The 23369-nt window shown below is 35.3% G+C and overlaps 1 protein-coding gene across 50 annotated transcripts in view; it reads right to left on the bottom strand.

The window, feature by feature from the left end:
* Positions 1-14140: 14140 nt before the first annotated feature.
* LOC121393158 (mucin-2-like) overlaps positions 14141-23369 on the bottom strand; it is a 77704-nt gene continuing 68475 nt past the window's right edge. For all 50 annotated transcript variants that reach the window (XM_041560801.1, XM_041560802.1, XM_041560820.1 and 47 more), the window contains 11 exons: positions 23139-23251; positions 20818-20849; positions 20354-20531; positions 19787-19891; positions 19340-19380; positions 18720-18830; positions 18435-18533; positions 18124-18252; positions 16606-16645; positions 15496-15619; positions 14141-14539 (listed from right to left, as the gene is read on the bottom strand). In XM_041560801.1, the coding sequence (XP_041416735.1) occupies positions 14365-14539; positions 15496-15619; positions 16606-16645; positions 18124-18252; positions 18435-18533; positions 18720-18830; positions 19340-19380; positions 19787-19891; positions 20354-20531; positions 20818-20849; positions 23139-23251 (1147 nt within the window). In that variant the 3' untranslated portion in view covers positions 14141-14364. The remainder of the gene's footprint in view (positions 14540-15495; positions 15620-16605; positions 16646-18123; positions 18253-18434; positions 18534-18719; positions 18831-19339; positions 19381-19786; positions 19892-20353; positions 20532-20817; positions 20850-23138; positions 23252-23369) is intronic.

The following is a 23369-nucleotide window of genomic DNA, read 5'->3' as shown; positions in this document are numbered from 1 at the left end:
TTTACTTGAAGCAGTTTTGTATTTGAGTTTGTTTGGATTTGACACTAGCTAGAACTCAATTTTAGGGCTTTAGATAAATAAAAAAAAAACATTTTAGGGAAAAAATACAATTCGTGAAAATAAAGAAATCCAAATGTTAGTAAATCAGCCCGTAGTGGCTTAACTATGGGGCAGAGCTATCAAAATGTGAGATTAGAGCTTACTACAGAAAAACTCACCCACTTCTATTCATGAGAGAGAGAGAGAGAGAGAGAGAGAGAAGATAGATAGATAGATAGATAGATAGATAGATGATAGATAGATAGATAGATAGATGATAGATAATCGATAGATAGATGATAGATAGATAATTGATAGATAGATGATCGATAGATAATAGACAGATAGAGGATAGATGATAGATAGATAGATAGATAGATAGATAGATAGATAGATAGATGATAGATAGATAGATGATAGATAGATAGATAGATGATAGATAGATAGATGATAGATAGATAGATGGATAGATAGATGGATAGATAGATAGATAGATAGATAGATAGATAATAGATAGATAGATAGATAGATAGATAGATAGATAGATAGATAGATGGATAGATAGACAGATAGATAATAGATAGATAGATAGATAGATAGATAGATAGATAGATAGATAGATAGATGATAGATAGATAGATAGATAGATAGATAGATAGATAGATAGATAGATAGATAGATCAATAGATAGATGATAGATAGATAGATAGATAGATAGATAGATAGATAGATGATAGATAGATAGATGATAGATAGATAGATGGATAGATAGATAGATAGATAGATAATAGATAGATAGATAGATAGATAGATAGATAGATAGATAGATAGATAGATGTGTGCTTCCCAGGTGGATTTTGCCAGACAATTTTCTTTGGACTTGGCTGCATGGGTCTGCTCCAGCCCTAAAATAAATAGACTAATAGTTAATAAAGCTGGTAGGACTGCATGCGGCATTTGCTAATGGGCCAAGTCCTATCGGCTTCCGTAAGAGCCATTCTGTGTCAGCTGGTGCAGTGGGGAAAGCGGATAGTTTTTTTTTTCCAATTTTTTTGTGAATCACTCCTTTTTCGTCTGCCAAACTTTTCTTGGTATGGAGAACACTGAGATAGATAGATGGAGAGTTAAACATTTTATTTTAATTTGACCTCCTGAGTTAACCAGACAGCTTAATTTTCTTTAGATGATATACCATGGTCTATCTTGGACTGTGTCTTGCCTATGTGCACTGTCCCCAGGCTCCTCCTATATTAGTTTGACTTCACAAACCTGTTCTTTTAATGCGTAGGCTGTTTGCTTTTGTGCTATTTGAGGTTGGATTAAGTTCTCCATTTTAATCTCTAGTGCCTCTGTTGTGTGTCCAATTTCCATAATCTCAGTGTTAAATTCTTTCACTGTTTGTTAAATTGTATTTGCTGTTGTGTGATTGATTTTGTTAATCTGTCGAGCAGGTTTACTGATGTTTTGAATGTTACTGTTGCACATTGTGTTTAGTCTTGGAGTGATGATGTGGACAAACAGGTGAGCAGATCCCTAGTAATCAGATACAGTTTGTACTCTATATGTAGTAAGATTACACAAAAGAAGTGTACATCCTTGTTTACAAAGTTGAATTCCACCTTTAAATTTATGTTTTATTTTTTAGGTGGATTTAGGCTAGAAAATTGGTCTTGGTTAATTTTTCTCTGATGTATCAATTATTAGCTTTCCCATGCTAGCTATTAAGCATATAATTGAAAATGTAGCCCAAACAATCAAATCCTATTTATTGTAATTCTTTTTTTTTTTGCTTTGATTATATTTTCAGATCTTCTCCTAGTCATCTTTCATTCCCAGCACATAGATAATTCCAATTGGGACTAGCCCCTTAACAGTCTTATTCCAAATGAATACACAGTGTTTAGGCAGCGTGCCCCTTCATCAGGTGTTACTTATTGATTAGACATGACAATGTTTAAGTGCACATTCATGTTTACAAAGTTGAATTATACCTTTAAATTTATGTTTGTGTTATTTTATAGGTGGATTTAGGCTAGTTAATTTTTCTCTGATGTATTAATTATTAGTTTTCCCATGCTAGCTATTAAGCATATAATTGAAAATGTAGCCCCAACTAAATCCTTTTTATTGTTATTCCTTTTCTTGCTTGCTTTTATTTTCAGATCTTCTCCAAGTCATCTTCCATTCCCAGCACATAGATTCTTCCAATGGGGATTAGCCCCTTAACATTATTATGCCAAATGAACTGACAATGTTTAGGGGGGGGTGTCCCTTCATCAGGTGATACTTAGTGATTAGCCATGACAATATTTAAATGCAACCCCATCCCCTCATCAATATGTAATTTCAGTCTCAATAGTCCACATTTACAGATGAAGTCCAAAATACATAAAGTTCATCCTTAGAGCACACAATGAAAAAGGTTCAATAACCGGAGCAAAGTCCAAAATCCAAACTGAAGTCCATCCAAGGTCATTTCTGTAAAGAAAAATCTGAATTAGGTACTGTATACCTAAAACCCATCAGTTAAGTTAAAATCAAAGCCACGAGACTCCAATAGAGCCCTCTATGGGTTACTACAATCAGAAAATACATAAATTGTAAGTTTCAATTAATAGATGTAACCAAAGAACTTGCTAGAGCAAAAATATAAAGCAAAATAAGGAGTGTCTTACCCTCTTCCGTAGTAAGAACAGATCTCAAGGGAACCTAGGAGAAACATTGAGAAGTTAAAAAAAAGTTTGTCCCATTATAACAACCTTAGATACACTCAAATTGTTATAAAACACTGTTAGAAAATTGTTACAGAAAGTGGGTTAGGCTAAAGTGCTTGTTTAAACCTTGTAGGGATTATGTTTGCAGTAGCCATATCCAGTAACTCTCTTGCTGCAAGAACTGTTTACTGTACTTGCGGGACCCACACTGTTTCCAGGACTTGCCTCTTAGCTTTGTAGGAAAAGATTGGAGAGTAGGAAAAAAGGTTACCAAATTTTATATAATGTTTAAGTTTTATAGTATAGTAAGTATTAAGTTTTTTTTAATATTTATAGTATGTAAGAATAGCCTTTTTTATATAAAGTTGAGTTTGCATCATACTGTAATTTAACTGAACCTTTCTCATGTTTCTCATATGAATAAATTCATTTCTGGGGATCCTGCTTACGTCTTCTTGTACCTTCACTAATTCTTGTACCTTCACCAATAATCATAGCCTTTAGTTATAAATGTCTCCACTATTTGTTTTAGATTCAATCTTATAAAGTTTATTATTGGAGGATTTACCATCATAAGGTAAATAGATGGACTTATGAGGTTATTGTGATCAATAGGTTTAGTATACAACAAAGTAGTGAATGTTCCATTCGAACAGTGTACATTACCATCTAAAAAGTCAATGAATGGAAGTAGGGTGGAAATCCAATTGTGTAAATTGTATGGTATTATGCACTTTGTTTAAATGATCCCAAAAACTTGTTAATTGACATTGTGTACTTTTATAAATAAAGATTGTGTCATCCATGTAACACATGTACGAAACAATGAGATGGGAAAAAATATTGGCATAAGTTAGTGCCATTTCATCACCCATTGCTCAGCCTTGTATCTGTAAATAATATTCATTCCTGAATGTGAAATATTTATTTGTCAGTATATGTTCCAATAAAGTGCACAAACAATTGATTTGGTGGTTGGGTAAATGTATAAGTGAAAGATAGCTGCAAACACATTTCATTTCTCAGTATGGGGAGTTGAGGTAAATAGGTTTCACAGATCCAGGGAGCTTAATACATAATTAGTAGAAGGTATCATCATCCATTGCAATTTAACTAAAATATTGGTAGTATCTCTCAGTTAATTTTTAAGATATGAAATGATTTCCTGTAATGCATTATCCACATACATTGCTAGAGGCTGCAAACAGCAGGGTCAGACTGGGCCATTGAGACTCCAGAAAAAACCAAATGGGCCCCGCCAGCCCAGACCCACACTGCTCTCTAAACCGCCCCCCCCTTTGCAACCTCAAGGAGGAAAAAAAGTAGGCACTGAGGGGCCCGAGGGGAGGTTGTGGCAATGAGGGGGCCTGTGGTGCCTTCACCCCTGAAGTGGGAGGCCCGAGGGGCAGCAGTATTGGTGAAATATTAGCAACTTTTGTGTCAATTCTAACAGCCACCTTTAATGGAGACCTGAGATTCTGATCAGCGGGGACAACAATTAAAATGTATCAACATAATGTATCAATTTGGAACAGATACAGTCGGCGACCCCCCGATCTGCTTTAGAAAGACATAAGACGGTAAAAAAATGAAACGTTAGACTTCAATATTAGAAAACTGATCACAAATAGAAAAAAGAAAATAATTGCAAAAAAGTCTTTATTTCTAGTGAACTATCTGAAGATTAAACGGAAAAAGTGCTTGAATGTGAACGAACCCTTTAAAGAAGTCATCTCCTGTTTAAGATTATTATATTTATGGTTCCATTGCCTATGTAAATACAGTATGTGTCAACTTCCAATCTGACCAAAGACTCGAAAGCATCAAGGGAGGGATATTTTCCCTGAGGCATAAAAGTGCTTTTTTGTTGTAATTTATCCTGCAAGCTCATCTTCCTTCCTTGATGTTTCTTTGTCTGAGAAGTAACATTTTTGATATCTCATATTGTAATATACTAAAAACATTAATCACCTCTATCTGTGGTGCTTACAATGTCCCTTTGCTGTTTTTTTTTTTTTTTTTGCTTGCTTGCCCTTTCATCTTTCCTTCGGATTATTTCTAAAAAAAACACAGCCAGCATCTCTGTTGCTGTAGGTAAGGAGAAATCCAATTTGTAGGAGAGCTAGCTTTCTTCCATGAGTATATCTTCCCTCTTTCTTAGTTGCAAGTGTCTCTGTGGAACTTTATTTACTTGGTCTGTTGCAACAACAACACTGGCTGAAAAGTGGCAACAACTCGGTCTGTTGGATAACCTGTAGGCTTGGGTGAATTTGACCCATTTCGTTTCTGCAAAAATTTGCTGCCGAGACACCCATTAAAGTCTATGGGCGTCAAAATTTTTGTTGTTGTAGCTTCTTGACTGATTGTTCAGCTCTGTAAGTTTCCCACTATAATCCTTGTGACTTTCCAGTTTGAGCTTCTTCTCAGCTGCAGCCGTGTCTCTCTTACTCTTAATTCCAGTTGCACTGTAAAGGTTATTAAATCTAAATTGCAGTGAGTTAATATACCCTGCCATTTGGAAATAAATTTGTCTTTGACTCAGATGTACTCATAGTCTACATTGGATTCTTGGAGCTTTTGCATATTCAGCCAGTGTGGAGGCATGCAACATCCATGTTACCTCCATTATGTTTAGCTTTTTTAGTATGTGCAGAATATCAATGCCTGCTAAGTCAAGACAGGTAAAGTTAGGGGGTTATTTATCAAGGTCTGAATTTATCTCAATATCGGCTGCTACAAACTCCGATCTAACCCGCTCGGGTTTTTAACGCTTTATTTATTAAGTTTTCCCGAAAACCCCCTTAGGGGGTTATTTATCAAGGTCTGAATTTATCTCAATATCGGCTGCTACAAACTCCGATCCAACCCACTCGAGTTTTAATGCTTATTTATTATTACATTTTCTCTAAAATTTGCTTTGCAGGTAAAGCTCAGATTTTCACGATTTTTTTGTGAATTTTCCCTGAAATCTCAGAATTTTTCAGTTTTCATCCGAAAGCTCTGAATACATCATGAAATTGCCGAAACCCCCGACTTTCAGAGTCTACTTTTAAGACCATCAGACTTTAATAAATTCTGAAAAATTCGTAGTTTTTTTTTTAGGTTGAAAAAGATTTATTATATTCAGAGCAAATTAAATAACCCCCTAAGACCTGGCGGCACCCGAGTAGTGAAGGGCTCATCCCAAAGTGAAAGGTGGCTGTTATAAGTGGAAGATTGAGCTGCAACCGGGACCTTTGGGTTTGTTCTGGGTTTGGGATACTAATCGTAACAGTAATCAGTGCTACATTTGAGAAATCTTGCAATCTAAGCTGCAGTCAAATGTTTTCTTTTAAGGACAAGTAAATATTGCCCTTTTACATCTCTTGCCTTGAATCACCATTTTGTGAAGGTCTGTGTGCTGCCTCAGAGATCACCTGACCAGAAATACTACAGCTCTAACTGTAACAGGAAGAGATCATCTGACCAGAAATACTGCAGCTCTAACTGTAACAGGAAGAGATCAGCTGACCAGGAATGCTGCAGCTCTAACTGTAACAGGAAGAAGTCTGGGAGCCAACAACAGAACTCTGTCTGTTAATTGGCTCATATAACCTAACATGCATGGTTTGTTTGTGTGCACCGTGAATCCTAGGATCCCAGGGGTGGACTATATTTTTTAAAATGGCAATTTTCTATTTATGATTACCCAATGGCGCACACTACTAAAAAAGTATATTATTATGAAAATATTTTATTTACATGAAGCAGAATTTTACATATGAATTGTTTTATTAAATACATTTCTATAGAGACCTACCTTGTTTGTGGGGTATAGTTTTCCTTTAAGTACTGACCACATCCATGGATACAGTGATTGTATTTGGCAGGTACGAGATCCTTTACCCTTAAACCCATTGTCCATCTCTGTAGGCTCCATTTTAAGTATATAATTGTAATTAATAAAAATGATTTTATTTTTCTCTGTACTTATAAAACTGTTGACTGAGGGTAGCTCAGCAACATTAATCTACATTGGCATTGGTGCCAAAACAATCCCATTGGGTTTTTCAAATATTTAAATGATTTTTAGCAGACTTAAGTTATGGAGATCCAAATTACAAAGATGCTTTATCTGGAAAACCCCAGGTCCAAAGCATACCATATAGTTCATATACCTGTATCAATATGTTAAGTGTTGCATACATTTAACGTCAATGAGGGAAAAAAAAGTTTGTATCTTTTCTATAGTATTCCATGTGTGGGGAAATTGTGACACATTACTCAAATAAATATGATGTTGTGGGGTTTCCCCCTTGACCTTTACAGTGCCCCATCAGACAGGCTGCCCATTCAGCACTGCACAGGAGGAATAACCATCTCCACAAGGCATATATCTAGCAGAATATATTTTCCGGAGGAATATCTTATCTTTGGCATTCCTCCATCAGCTTCAAGACTCTTGGATCTGGCCTGTGTAAATATTCTGCTTCTTTCTGCACAATCAAATAGATCAAGTAAGCAGGCTGCTTATCACTCCCACCTGCTGGTGGACAGTGGGTAAAGCAGATCAGAGAATCAGGCAGGTTTGAGGAGGTTTAGCATCCCCAAGTCTTAATGAAAATCTGCCCATGCTCAACACCAACACTTCTATGAGTCAATAAAGGTTTTGCTTTGCAGCAAAGATCCTCGCTTACAATGGGAATATACTGACATATATTCAATAAGCAGAATTTTAAAGACCTCCCATGTTCCTTCTGTTTTTACCCCGTGAAAAGTCTTCCCAGAGACTGCAGAGATGCCCTTTTATAATGCCAATGTTTGTGTAATGATCAGACACAGAAGTGAAACAAACGGATGGAGGCTTGTATGGTGGGGAACCCGGGGTATACCCATATATGGCAGAACCAGTCATAGGGAAGTTAATACAGGATTTACTGAAACAAAGTAAATAAACAGGTGCACAATGAAAATATAAAAAGATATACAATCCAGAGACAGGAGAAATTGGCAGGCATAAACTCCAGTCCAGTGATCAGGCCAAAAGCTTGGGTCAGGCACCAGGCAAACAGAGTCCAAGGCCAGGCTAGAGGTTGCAGCCGGGAAATCCAAAAAGGCAGGCTAGGAGCACAGGAACAAGACTGGGAATCATAGACTGAGGAAGGGTCTCAAGAACAGGAATCAGGATGGCAAGATCTAGGCTATGAAACACAATGACCGAGCAAGGAACAATGGTCAGCGACAGGTTTATAAAGGGTCTTGATTATGAGGAACACATGGAAGTAATGAGGTGGGAGGAGACAAGGGAGCAGACAGAAAGAACACAATGGATACATAAGTAAGAGGACTGGTCAGGAACAGCCACGAGATCCTCCAGTGGCTAAATTGGTAAGTGCACAGTCCCAGGAACACACACCTCAGAGCTCAAATCCCATCTGATCCTGGCAGTTTGCATGTCCAGAATTTGTGTTTTAGTTATTTTTTATTGTAACTAAAGCATTGTCTCAAAGGAGACCATGTTATGATCACACACAGAAATGCTAAAAATTAATTCTGGATTTTTAATTATTACCAGATCCAAAATCTTTCCTAGTAGGATCTTGAACCTAATGAAATGACAAAAAATTATCATTTAATGTATTTTTAACTCCAGCATGTAATTAACTCCAGATGAAAATTACATTGGAAGATCTTTCTTTAATCAAAGCACTTAGATCCCTGAATTAACTCTTTAAGGGTCTCCATCTACCATTAATGTTGTTATTAGTTTCAATATGTGCCAAGATAGTTGGGTCATGTCCAATCTGTTTAGGACTATCCATGTTCTCTTCCACCCCACTATGCAGGATAGATGTCCCAGTCCCATTTGTCCCATTTAAAAGACTGGATTTATGGCTCATCTGTGCAGTCTGGATTAAATAGGAAAAAGAATGCAGGATTTGCCATAATGTTTAAAGTACAAAAATACAAAATGTAAAGAACATTTTTCAGGGAAGGTCTTTTTTGTATCTGCTGTTTTATAGAACATATTAAATGTGTATGTTTTACCAGACCCAACATACTGTATTGAACTTTTTGAAACTTTGAAGTTTTTTTGTGAAAAAAGTAAACCAACAGTTTTAGCTGATTATTTTATTTGAGTTGGCACTGGCAGATATGGTTTGGGTACCAAGTGTGCTGATAGATAGTGATGGGTGAATCTGACCCATTAAGCTTAACCAAAAATTCTTGAAATGGCAAAAATTCGAAAAAACTCATTGAAGTCAATGGGCAACACATTTTTTTGACGCATGACAAGTTGCACAAAATATTTTGGACGCACAACAATTTTTTTCACTCATTAGAGTCTATGGGGCAAATTCACTAAGATTCGTAGTTGCGCCAGGCGCAACTTCACCGCACTTTGCCGCACTTCGCCAGGCGTAGTTTCGCCAGCGCTCCGCAAATTCACTAAAATCCGAAGTTGCGCACAGGGGTAGCGTAAGGTTGCGAAGTTGCGCTAGCGTTGATTCACTAAGCGAAGTTTCGCTAGTGATGGTTAATTTGCATATGGCGCCAAATTCAAATTTCAATGGAGGAATACATAGAATCACTACACAAGCCTGGGAAACCTTCAAAACATCAAATATTTTTTTTTTTTGCCCTACACATGTGCCCACTGTATAGTTAAGTTGCCATGAGTCAGGAAATGTAGGGGGGAAGGAGGGGAGCCCCAAAAAAATGTTCGATCTTTTTCAGCCTATCACCTATAATATAGAAAAAACGCCAGCGTTTTTTTGGACTTAGAAAAAATTTGACCTTTTTTTGAAGCAATCCCTATCTACTCTATTGCGCTTCGCCTGGTCTGAGGTGGCGAAGGAAGTTTAGTGTAAAAGGTAGCGTTCAGTACACTGCGCGCGTTAGTGAATTTGCGTAGTTACGTCCGTAGCGAAAATTCGCCAGGCGTAAGGGTGCAAAGTAACACTAGCGAATTTACGCCACTGTTCGTTAGTGAATTTGCGAAGTAACGAAAATGCCCAACGCTAGAGAATTGACGCTAGCGTTAGGTGCTTCGGTGCTTAGTGAATTTGGGTCTATGGGTGGGAAAAAATTTGCTCATCACTACTAATAGACCAGCCAGTCTTCTAAAAAATGCCATGACTGATTTTTAAGTACAAAGAAGCTTTTATGTTCTTGCATCCTTACAGAAGAGTAATGTTTTTGGCTCCAGACTTGACTTGTTTTTATTTTCAAATCTTAAGTAGCAGTAAAGTAAATACATGAGGAAAACATCTCTGATCGCCCTATTTTAGCCATGCAAAAGATGGGATGGGGTTTAAAAATGAATTCCCCCTTACTTAATGATGAAAATTAATGATAATTTTCATACTGTTTGTAAAGTATATCAGGCAAGTGAGCACAAAACTGACACTTTAAAATGGTGTGCAATTGTTAAAGAGAGAATTATGGGTTATTTTACTAAATAAAGGAAAGAGTATAATGAACTGAACACCCAAATTAAATCTATTCGTTGATAAATTATCTGTTTGAATCTATTAGTTGTGAGCTTGCTGAAGATATATAAATCAGTTGTAAGGGATTTCTAAGGATTATAAAGGGAAAGGAGTGAGTCTTTCAGGCAAGGAGTTGTCACGACCAACGTGTACTGAGAAGGAAGAGAGGCTGAAGATCAGGAACAGGACTGAAATGGAGCAGGTTTAGACTGGAGTGAGACTGCATAGGCATAGAGACAAGGAAAGAACAGAGAAGGCATAGACAAGACTGGAACAAGAACAGGACTAGATGCACAGAGCAGAATAAGACTAATGCATAAGTTAGAACAAGAGCCAGAACAAGGAACAGAAGAGATAGGAACAAGCCACAGTGCTCAGGAAGCAAGTACAGCAGTCTGTCAAGGTTTTAGGTACTTTTCTAAAGAGAATGACTGGAAATAAACTGGCTATGAACAGTGATGGGTGAAACTGTCCTGTTTCGCTTCACTGAATAACTCGTGAAATGGCAAAAAAAACTCACAAAACAACGAAAATTCGCAAAAAGGATTGGTCAATGGGTGTCAAAATAATTTTGACACGTGATAATTTTTGACATGAGCGACAATTTTTATACGTGTGACTATTTTGTCTCTACAATTTTTATGCATAGGACAAATTTTTTTTCAGGCCAGATGGTGAAACACGGAAATTCGCTGCAAATCCATGCCTGGAGAATTTATTACTTTAAAATATTTTATTTGATTTTCATATTAAACAAATGAAATCAGGATGACAGCAAATGTTATGCAGATGAAGAAAATATGTTGCATTCGATACAATGGCATGATGCTATCAAAACTGTATACCATTTAATGGAGAATTTATTCATCCATCACTAGTTATGAAAAATAATTTAATGAGGGACTTAACTAAGAAGGGGAAGGTTTTAATGATTAAAATAGTTTTATTGGCTACTTTATTGAATGCTACCCTTACATATCCCCCATCTGTGTTGGTTTTACAACAAGTGATAAGTGCTTTGCTTTTATATGGGGATCAAATATGGAGAGGGTAAATAGAACCAGGTTAGTAGACATAAAACAGTTTTTATATACAAAGTATTTCATTTTATGGTGCACATGCTAGGCTTTGCATCTAATGTGTGTCAGTGTTGGCACCAGGCCTTAATATGGATGTTGAACATGTAGACAAGTTCCTACGTTATCTTGGCTTACTTCCAAGTTATCCAGCATTGTTTGTACCTGCTACCTTGTTGTGACCCAGCTTATTACAGCTGATTGTACCCTGCCCTTGTCTGAACTACATTTCTAATCCTGAGCTGCCTGCCCTGACCTGGAATTGCCTGACTGTGGCCTGCATAGTCCTTGATACACAGTAAGATGGTACAGTGATGTCACTAATTTGGTGCTGGATTTTTTACCCCATCATTTGGTCTTTAAATTTGTGGCATGGTCACTTTGTATTTAGCTTAAAAAAGGGACCATTTGGAACATAAAATGTTGCCTGTATGTTGCTTTAAGAGCTGAATAAAATGTTCACTGAATTTTGAATCAGATAATATGCTGCTGGACGTCTTGCTTATCTATAAGCTTGTCTCCTGTGCAAGCAGGAGACCTGTAGTGAGCACCTATCATCACCTATCAACCAACTGTTTATACATAACATCACTCAGCAGGACATCCCACAACCTCACTGCCCACCTATGCTGTTTCAAATAAAAGTTAATTTCCTTAAGTTTTAAAGAGTGGCCTCTTGTTTTTTAATTTTTTATATGGGATAAAATATCCATGCTCTTGAAAGTGCCTTTTTCAATAGAAAACGTCCTTAATAGTCTAAGCTCATATTTTAATTCTTTCATTCCTTTTAACAGATCTTTCATTACTTTTACCAGATGAGTCTAGTTGCATGTTTCTGAACTCTCTCAAGCACATAAAATGGGTTCTAAAGGCAAAATATTTTTATTGAGATTTGTCTTCAGTATAGCATTGGCATTAATATATATGATACTGTAAGCATCTATTAAAACACTTATTTTATTTAGCATGAAGTTATCATAGCTCATAATACATGAAAGTTCCTTTACTTCCAGTCTGCATATCCTCAGTAAAGTTAGACAGCCACAAGCCTTGTCTTTCCCCTGATTGTCCTAGCCACATCTCTCTCCTGCTAAAACTGTCAATTTGCAAGCCTTCCTTGATTCCAGAGATGCCAGGAATTTCATGGACTCAGACATTGCCAATCATCTTGGTACAGGTATTCCCCTTTATCCTATGTCTACAACCATCTCCTCATAATCCCTATGATTTTCCAGTTGACCCTCTTCGGAACTATACCTCCTCGAGGGTGTACTTATCCCCTGTTTTCTTCTGAGACCAAAGCCATGAGCTGACTTCTTCTTTGTGGAAAAGAAGGATGGAAGTCTTCCTCCTTGTATTGATTAGAGGGGTCCCTGTTTCCACTTCTGAGCAAAAATACAATATTGGGAATCGAGAGTTACTTGCTGTCAAATTATCTCTAGAAGAGTGGTGACATCTCCTAAAAGGTGCATTGCATGCCATCACCGTCTTTATTGACCATAACTAACTGACCAAATGGTTCTTAAATGGTCTTACATGTGTATGTTTCTTACAGCTTAGTTAAATAATAGCCTTTGAGTTCAGTAATAGAAAATTAAATGAAAATGTATAAAAACTGTTTTGAAATCTAGGGGAAAATTTGGAATAAAGTTAGGAGATACATCAAATTGAATCTGACCCATTGTACTTTAAGACCTTCTATTTTACTAAAGCTCATTACCTGATGTCAGCAGTAAGTATGTGTATGCACACACCCAATCAAATATCATTTTAGTGTATATTCGTTTGGCTCTCTCCATCCAGGACTGTTTCTTCTGTTTACTGCTTATACGCTGCCCATATACTGCCCATAACTCTGCTTGTGTACCTTTTGCCCCCTTTCTTCTAGCTGCTCACTCCAGGTGTGTTCTCATTTTCATTATCTTCTATTGGTTTGTAATTCTTTCATTTCTCATATTTATTTTTTTCTAATCCTTCACTGCCTTTTAATTATTATGTCTCTTAATAATTCTATTTTAGCATGCAACGATTAAAGCCGTCCCCATTTCATTTAACTCTTCTTCTGGCACTATCACATTACTCCCTTATTTTCTCTCTTTGATCTGAACCTTTGTGTTTTATTTCCATGTGCACTATTTTATCACTCCATCTACCTTTACCTTCTCACTCTTCTATTTAAACCCTCTCACCATCCCTCCTTTATTTTCTCTCTAAAGTTCTCTCCTCTATCCCATTGCTTCTATTTCATTGTACAATAATATGTATATTAATATATGAATCTTTTTGATAAATGCTTTCTTGGTTTAGATATTCATCTTCCTCCTGTTTGTACAGTACTATTGCCTTTGTGTGTGTGTTTTCTAAAGTCAACCATTTTTTATGTCCTTGTGCACACTACTTCCTTTCTTTATATTTATGCAACTCATTTTTTCTTCAATATTTCTCTTCTGTCCTTTTGGGCAGTTTTCTCCACATTCCTCCTTTCTGTTTACTCTACCTTTTTCTTTACCTCTTATATAGTTTATTTTTTACTCACAAAAACACCTCTAAAATATCTTTTACTATGATTTTCATTCCCTCTGCATTGTTTTGCACTGTATTCCTCTGTTGGCAGCTGCCTGAAAAGCTAATCACTGATTGGTTGCTATAGGTTACTACGCAGGTTGCCCAGACTTAATAACTCATGCAGTTGTTCAATCCATCTCTGCACCCATAATAGTTATGTTAATTTGTGTTTGAAAGCACTGAACCACCAGTAATTTCAAATAATTACTGATATAGAAGATTTCAGGTGTACTAATGTTAGAAAAAGCATAAGAATGAATCTTTCAGACCCTAGTTGTATGAGAAAGTGCTTTAATTTTAAGAGGCAAAGGTACAAATCACAAAAATCGACAACTCATTTGTTTAAATGCAAAATGATTATGGAACAACTGTTTTTTGTAACTTTTTGACTATTTTTTTTTTCTTTTTAAAATACATTGGTAAAGGTTTATATTGCCAGACTATACATTTTCATCTGAACTTGTATAGTATACATTGTTAAAGGTTTACATTGTCAGCCTATACAGTTCCATCTGGACATTTGGTACCGGTACACTGGCACTCCTGCACATCAATGTACGTATGATCAAGTAATGTTCCATCAGGGCACTGCAGCTTCACTTTAGTTGTTGTAGTCTGAACCTCTTGGCAACAAGAACATGTATGGGACATAGTCTGTGCATCAGCCGAGTACCTAGACAGAGGAAATATAGTGGAGTTAAACTTAAATTATTGTAATTATTGTGGGTATCTTACTACATTTTCAAATTTTATTTCATCCAATAATAACCAATTATTATGTAATAATATGTAATAAATAGTCTTCAGTTAGCCATTTCTGTAGTAACCCATAGCAACCAATTAGCAGATTTACTGGCCAGCTGTTTGAAAACAAAAATCGAATTAATTGCTATAGGTTACTAGATGTCAGCTTTTTATAACATTATAGGGTTCTGTGCAGTAAAATTTGCATATTTTTACTAACTTTACTACTGGCCAGCATTCAGTGAGAAAAGATCAGGATTTGTCAGTGATTTATCTGGGGGATGGTTACAAAATTATCCAGATAAGCAATAGCTTACTGAAATATTCAGTAGTAGTACTTTGTGAATATGAATTTTTCCCATCATCTTCAGTATTGAATTTTATAATTTGTATTAAATGTACTCATTGTAGTCAGACATGTAGGGAGTAATCACTAACACAGAACTCAATATATGAACTGACCCCAAGTTTTAAATCAGAGTTGACATACGGATGACATTTTTGCAATTTTAAAATATTTTCTTTCCATAAACAAAGTTGTGTTGGAATTGTATCAAGTCACACTTGCATCTAATACAACAGAAAAATAGTTTGCAAAAAATATTAAGGAATCTTAAAGTACTGTAAATCCAGAATTAAGCAAAGGTTATATTTATGAAGACTAGAAGGGAGAGCACCTGAAAAGAAAGTTTAATACAATAAGCGAAAACAATAAATCCAACGTTATGCAGTTTTAAAGGTCACTTACTCTAGCAATAAATAGGTTAAAAAACTAATTTGAAAAGAAGCAAAATAGTTGAACATAAATTAATTGGCACCATATATTTATATAGTCATGGTCTATTTTCAGTCTATATTCAGTCTGTAAGGATTAGTTTATCTTACATTGAAGAAGTTCCGCAGGATCCTTCACAGCGAGACATTTTGACCCTCGCCACTGATGTGCATCCTTGATAGATCAAGTAATCATCAAATGTCTGTACCTTGCAGGATGCATCCTTTTGGATACCTGTAGTGATAGTTATATTTAGCCATTTAAAGAAGGACTTATTTAAAGAAGGATTTATTACATCCAACATTATTTAACATATTTAACCACACACAACATACAAGATGGCAAGTTGGCAATTTTATTAATTTTTATTTTGCAATTTAATATTTTATTTCTGGTTTGCTTTCATAGGGAAGAGAAAAGACTGAGAGCACCCCAGAACTCCATGACTTACACTCTATCATGTTTTAGCTGGCCACATAAGTGGCAATTTGCCCAAATGCTTACTACATTCTAACAAATTTTAATGAGCTCTTGAACAAACTATTTATAAAGTTAGAAAGTATTTTATATAAATGCAATAAACCTGAACCTAAAAGAAAACAAATCTCTTCTGATTGCCTCGTTTGTTTGTGTAGGTGGTCAACAGCCAATTGGTAAAGAATACATCTAAACGTCCATGCAGTCATATCAATAATTAATTAAATAATAATATGAATTGTATTGACTTGTAGGCCAATGAAATTTGGATATCAATATTTGGGGCAAAATAAAATGTTTGTACTGACAGACATATCTATGTAGCCGGATGTAGCCTTGTTATTGTATAGTTTCTGAATATGTCTTGAGACTGACACAGTATGTGATTTACTTTTTTTATAAAAAAACCTGTTAAAATCCAAGAAAATGTAAAATTAGGGAAATGTATTCTGCATAATATATAGGTGGGATCACACAACAACAATGTAAAATGAGGGAGAACTCACTGTATATAGTTAGTATATTTATATTAAGTTCATTGTGATTGCACAGAATTGTGAAAAAAATGTAATCACAAACAAAAATGAATTTGTTTCATTCATTTTCAATTAAGTAGGAGAATCTAGTTAACGTTAAAAAAAATTGGCAGCTTTTAGTTGTCAATGTTTTTTATTAGACATTTTGAGATTTTTACATTCTCTTTTAAAATTGTGAAAATTTGATTATGAAAAAAAAGGACTTACATGTTTTGCAGCATCCATTGGGTGATAGCTGAACGGTCCCCTGGTATTGTGAGGGACAAATGTTAGTGTATGTTAAAAATAACTTTCAGTGTTTTAAAAAGGCTTTACAATGCTAAATTATAGGCAAGAGATTTAGGGGATTGTTTATCAAACTATGAAATTTTCTCATTTTTTTCTAAAAACCACTCCAACCAAATCTGCACAGACCTCCTATTTATTAATACATTTTCACAAATTTTTCTTGTGTGGAAAAAGTCACACTAAAATCATAAAAAAAATCCTAATCCTGCTCATTTTTTGAATTTTGCATTTGAAACCAGACAACTACGAAAATATTCATATTGGTAACAGGACATCTGCCATTGACTTTTACATGTTCTCGGTGGGTCTGAGTTGAAGTACTTTTTTCATCTGACTTTTAACACCATTGGACTTTAATAAATTTAAAATTTAGTTTTTTACTCTTTTAAAAGTCTGACTAGAAGAATTCTAAGCTCAATAAACAACCCCCTTAGTGTTGCAGCCTTCTGTTTAAAGAACTAGTAGTAGTAGAGGTACAACCTAACCTAAACACTCCCTAAAGCAACTCTGGTAACCCATGTCAGGAAAGAATTCCAGATGATAGGAGATGTGAAGCTATTACAGAAAGATAAAATTGTATACTGAAACACTTCCTGGAGTGATCAAGTACAGTAGCTTTAATAAATGACTGGAGCTTTAGAAAATGAATAAACATTATGGGGCAGATTTATCAAGGGTCGAATTTCGAAGTGATAAATACTTTGAAATTCGACCCTTGAATTGAAATACTTCCACTTCGAAGTTGAAGTATTTTTCACCGAATTTGGGCATCGAACGATCAAAGTAAAATCGAACGATTCGAACGATTTTAGCGTACGATTTTACTTTGATGTGTAAAGACTTAGAAAAATGGTCAAGAAGGTCCCCATAGGCTAATATAGCACTTTGGCAGGTTTAATTTGGTGAAGTATTGAAGTCGAAGTTTTTTTAAAGAGACAGTACTTCGATTATCTAATGGTCGAATATTCAAACTATTTTTACTTCAAATCGAATTCAAAGTAAATTCGAAGTCGTAGTATCCTATTCGATTGTCAAAGTATCCAAAAAATTACTTTGAATTTCGATTTTTTTTACTTCGAAAATTCCCTCGAATTCACTCCGGCCCTTGATAAATCTGCCCCTACATGTATGTTTTTGCTTCTGTTTTTTTGGTACAGAGACTGAAAGAAAGAGAAGGATGAAAATAGTGGACAGAGAAATGAGGTAATAGATAGAACAAGATATTTACAACAAAAATGCAAATATAAGACTGATATCACAAAATATAAAATTAGGCATGATACATGTTGTATTCTGTTTCATGCAAAGTTGCATGTAGCCTTCGATAAGCAGCTACCCATAATAATGGCACCTTATGCTTTTACAGGAAACCATTATGCAAATGAAACCATGTAAATAAGTAAGGTGCATAGAGAAACGTTCTTGTGAATTACTTACAGGCTCACAGTCTTCTTCATTTAATATGGGGCAAGAGATTTGAGAGACAGTGGTGATGAACTGATCATTGATTAATGAGCATTTGTACATTGTACAGTTATCATTCGTGGAGGGCAGAACATCTCCAGGCTGGAGAAAAATGTAGAAAAATGATTAGAATGGTAAATTGCAAGGTTAATAATTTTCATTGTGTTACATTTTAACCAAGATTTTTACTTGAAAAAATAATGGATGCATAAGCTCATGTTAGTTAAATATACGCTAGATTAATATATTTATTACTATGTAGCATTTACTATGCCTGAACTTACATTCATAAGCCGGTAGGAGCCATCATAATTCACCACACAGCTGGTTTGCTGACAGGTACCACAGCAGTCAGATGGGGAATTTGTCTTTGCCTCAAAACCCTGTTAGAGTAAATAGAAGCTGTTAATAAAATGTTTCACATTATTGTTACCTATTTATTATTAAAATTACAATCAAAGTGTTTTATTACATCTGTACAGCACATTGTATATCATAAGAGCGGATGAAAGAAGGGGATGCCCCTTGACATTATTAAAATATTCCAGTTCTCTTTGCACACTACTTACAGTTGGGCACTGAATGTTGCAGACAATTGGGTCGCAGGCAATTGTAAAATTGTTTCCATTTTGTGCACAGACACAATTTTCACAAGTCTCTGTGTAAACATGAGATCCAGGCTGTGGGAACACACAAATAAAATAATAGATAAAATAATTGATACAATAATAATAATAAAATATATAGAAGTGGCCCAATAATGTCATAAACATTTATTATAATATAATAACATCTAGTAACATCTTCTAAAAATGATTTTGGTCTATGTAAAAGGTGGTTATACGTTTATAAAAGTAATTTAGGCATATGCCCCATTTGTTATTACATGAAATAACATATAGTTGAGTGAAATGGCAAAATCACAATAAGATCTACAAAGTTTATTGGATTCTGAAGTCTGATTTAATTGGTGTCCAGCATAAAAAATACTGAACGTTAGTCAGACTATGATATAATGTGAAAAGATTCTGTTTAATTATTATTTTTATCATTTGTATTTGTTTTTATTTACTTATATAAACATATATACTAGAACTGATTTGCCAAAAGCTATAATATCTCAGATGTAGAAGTTAATGTGCTTAGTTTCTCTAATCTCTTAAAATTATCTCTTAAAATGAATACTTACCAGGTATTCAGCATTTCCACTAACACAAACTTGTTTTGGTGCTGAAAGAAAGACATGCAAAAATCAGATGTTTGATTTTAGTAACATATCTCCTAACATAGTATCCTACAAATACACTAGCATAAAAATACATATATGCTTTTGCTTTTTATGAATATTTATAGGACCAGACAAGACAAAATGTCTAGCATTGGGAGGCCATATAGCATACCCGTCAATCAAGTTTATTTTCTTGATTTGTAAATCATGGGATCCCTCTAAGAGAAATTAAAGCTGATCTAAACCCAAAACCTAAAGCAAAAACCCAAACGCTTGCTCACTGTGTCCTTTATTTCTCTATAGAAGTTCATGAAAATGTTATTACAGATACAAGAAAATCACTAATGAGAGTTCTACTAACCAAAAACTAGCATACATGTAGCATGCATTTACTTTAATTCTACTTACCACAAATATAGGTGGGACAACAATGTCCATCCTCAATTCCACCCTTAATTTCAAATCCAGGTTCACATTTGGGCAAGGTGTCTGAGCACCGACTTGGGTCACATCCTTCAAACAAGATAATAGTATTGATTTGGTATAAATATGAAATAAATTGCCCTGATTTCCAAATCTTACAAATATATTTTTCAGGGGAAAAACATAAAGAAAAAATTGCATAGATGAACAAAAGACATAAACAAATTTAGGGGGTATAACATACATTGGCTTTCAATATGTAAAGACAAAACAATATCTATGGGTAGACAAGAACTTTAAGGCACCTTATCGGGCCAACAGTTGGAACTATCAGATCCTCTTCCTTCGTTATCTCTCAATACACATTGCTTCCACCAACAAAAAGCATTGGCAGATTAAATTTAGGAATTGCAGTATGGTAGGAACTGAGCACCTGAGTTAAAAATCTAGGCTGTTGGGCAACTGGTCAAAAAAAAAAAAACAGTCAGTTTTCTTGTAATAGTCAAATATTTGCTGTTAATGCACATAACAAGATAGCAGGTGGATACTTACTGCATACAGTTTCACTGCAGCATTTGTTTGTTTCACTGACTTGAGTCACTTGGTAGAAGCCTTCCAGAGAACACACTTCATTTCTTACATTAAGACACTGTATTTTTTGGCAGGTTATTCCACGACCACCCTCCAAGCACATGCAGGTCTCACAGTTAAACTCAAAGGATTCTCCATACTGCAAAGGAAGGAACCATTAAATATTTGACACATATAACCCAAGCTATCAACAAGGTTAATCTCTTTTTTTGAAGACAACCAGGTCATCATGGGTAATTGCTACTCAAAGATAGTTATTAATTAAATAGGAAAATAGGTAGAACATTTCTTAATAATTTTTGCAAGGTTTACATTTGGCTTAGCAAAACAGGAAAGTGGGTCTAAACTAAATATTTTCTTGGTGGCAAATACCCACTAAACAACCATACTTATTTTGTTGTATATATATATAAAAAAATTCATACCGAGCGGGGAATGTTGTCTGGTCCAACGCACCCTGGAATAAATTTTTTTTTAAAAAAAAACATTAATATGTTATTACAGTTCATATGATGAAACAAAATTAATGCAGAGCACAATATTTAACTCAAGGGGGGGTCCAATTTTCACATTTTCAAATATAAACTGCCTCATATTGATTTGCCCACCCTAAACCATGAAGTTTATTTGAAAGAATGCCATCCCACTACTTTGCAAAAACAGTGAGAACTTCTGTAGGTTAACAAATGTTTTGATGGTGAAAGCTGAGTGTAAGGGGCATATTTATCAAGGGTCAAATTTAGAGTTTATGGGAGTTTATAAAAACTCCCATAAACTCGAAATTTGGAAAAATACAAATGACCAATCAAAATTTATTGAAAAATTAGATTTGAATCTAATTTGATTCTAGTTTTTTCACCAAATTTGAATTTTTTTAAAAAAAGTCCGCCAGATGGTGAATAGTCGAATTCGAATCCTTAAAGGGACAGTACATGACAAATTTTAAAATTGAATTTAGAATTCTTTTTAAACTTAAAATTTGGACTATTCCCTAGTCAAATTACACTAAAATAAACTTGAAAATCAAATTTAAAATTCAAATTTTAAATTCCACCCTTGATAAATCTGCCCCTAAGTGTTTTTTTTAATTGCATTGTACCAATTTGGCAATTATATGTATAAGTAAAATGGAGCATGATTTATGTCCTCTGTCCCTCACTCTGGACTGTGACAGCTTTTCCTCTCATGACTACGGCACCCACACTCTACACAGTAAATACATTTTGTTAGCAAATAAAAGGCCAGAAAATGGTTTATCAACCGAAAACTGCTGGGTTTTCAAGTTTTCAAGATTCAATTTGAGATGCAATTCAGTTTAAATCATATCTCACTACTTGTCATGTCTCCAGCATAAGCTTTCACCATATTTTTATTATTATTTCATGACTCAGTTTTAGTGAACTCCCTCTGCTGGCTATTTCATTTATCTATCCATCGCCTCCATTTGGTCATTGACAGTATTACATTTGAACATATATGGCTGCCTTACTCCCAACATGTGACCCAGCAGAGTGCTTTATGGGGATAAGACATCATTCTGTAGCCCATGCTGTGGAAGGAGCAAGTGCAGTTTTATCTTCTCCTCCATGGTAGCATCGCTGCTAAGAAAAAATACTTAAAGCTGTACTAAGCCACCACTACAACTGCCAGCAGCTCAGACACATTGCTGCATATATTTGCACCAACATATGTGTTTATGTTGCAGTTATATACTTATACATGTTTATATGTTGCTGTACATTGCAAATGTACATTTTCCTTTTTATTGCAGTTTCACCTCTTTTTAATATCCCAGTAAAATCTACAGACTTCACTCTCAGTCTACTTATTGGAGGTGTGGGGAGGTTTCCCTGCATGTTATATTACACACTGCCTTGGGGTAATACATAATGAGGAGAGAACACTACTGGTCACTTCAAAACCCAACTGAATTCTATTGGAAAAAAATTAACTGAATTATTAGAAGTTTTTTCTCCTCAAATTGAATCTCGTCCATAAGTTTACACATGGTAAACCATGAGAAAACTTTGTCTCACTGAATTGAATCTGGCCCAAAGTATCAGTACAAATGGATTATAATTTGTAATAATTAAAAGAAATTATTTTAGGCAGTGCTGACTGCTCTGTCTTTGCTGTAACACTGAGTAAAACCCAAAAGGAATTTAGTTTAGTTGATGGGTTTTTCCCATCGTTAGGTAATTAGTCAGCTTTCTCTTCAACCACATCAAGCAGAATGTACCCAAATGCCTTCTCTCGTGTATACACAGAGCTTAGTTAACCCATAGTTAAAGAAAATTCTGCTAGATGAGACACGGTTTATATTCACACCAAAGAGACCTTAATTGGATTTGGTATGAAGAGAAACTGTACTGTACCTTAAAGATAGCCATACACGATAAGATCCCCTCGTTTGGCGAGGTCTCCAAATGAGCAGATCTTTTGCCAATATGCCCACCAATGGCAGGGCGATATCAGGTTAATCTGAATGTTCAGCCCTAAAGCCAAACGATTGGATTACAACCAAGAGACTGGGCATCGAAAGGATGAGGACCGCATCAACTAGCCGATTGCAGCCCTGGATCGCCAGAAAAATCAAACCTTGCCCAGATATCGATTGGGAAGCACCCATACGCTGGCAGATAAACTGCCAAATGATATCAACAGCTTTAATCTGGTCGTGTATGGCCACCTTAAATCCTAAAGATAGATTAGTCTGTCTGGGTAATATACCAATACATATACTCACCACAATTGTTTACGCAGATATCAATTGCCGCGCTAAATGGCATAGTGCTGCTGGGACAGAAACATCCTTCCACGACACGTCTGTCATTTTTTAGTGCTTTGGCATCTGTTGGTCTGATAAATAATCACACAAAGATTTAGAATGTATGGACTGTAATGTAAATGTAACCAGTGTTTTGTGAATTTCACAAGATTTCCTTTGAATGAAGTATAACGTAACATTTATCAACAA

The sequence above is a fragment of the Xenopus laevis genome, chromosome 4S (assembly GCF_017654675.1).
Source record: "Xenopus laevis strain J_2021 chromosome 4S, Xenopus_laevis_v10.1, whole genome shotgun sequence".
Lineage (NCBI taxonomy): Eukaryota > Metazoa > Chordata > Amphibia > Anura > Pipidae > Xenopus > Xenopus laevis.
Note: the sequence above shows the minus strand (reverse complement) of the source record. Positions and strands in the feature narration are given on the sequence as shown.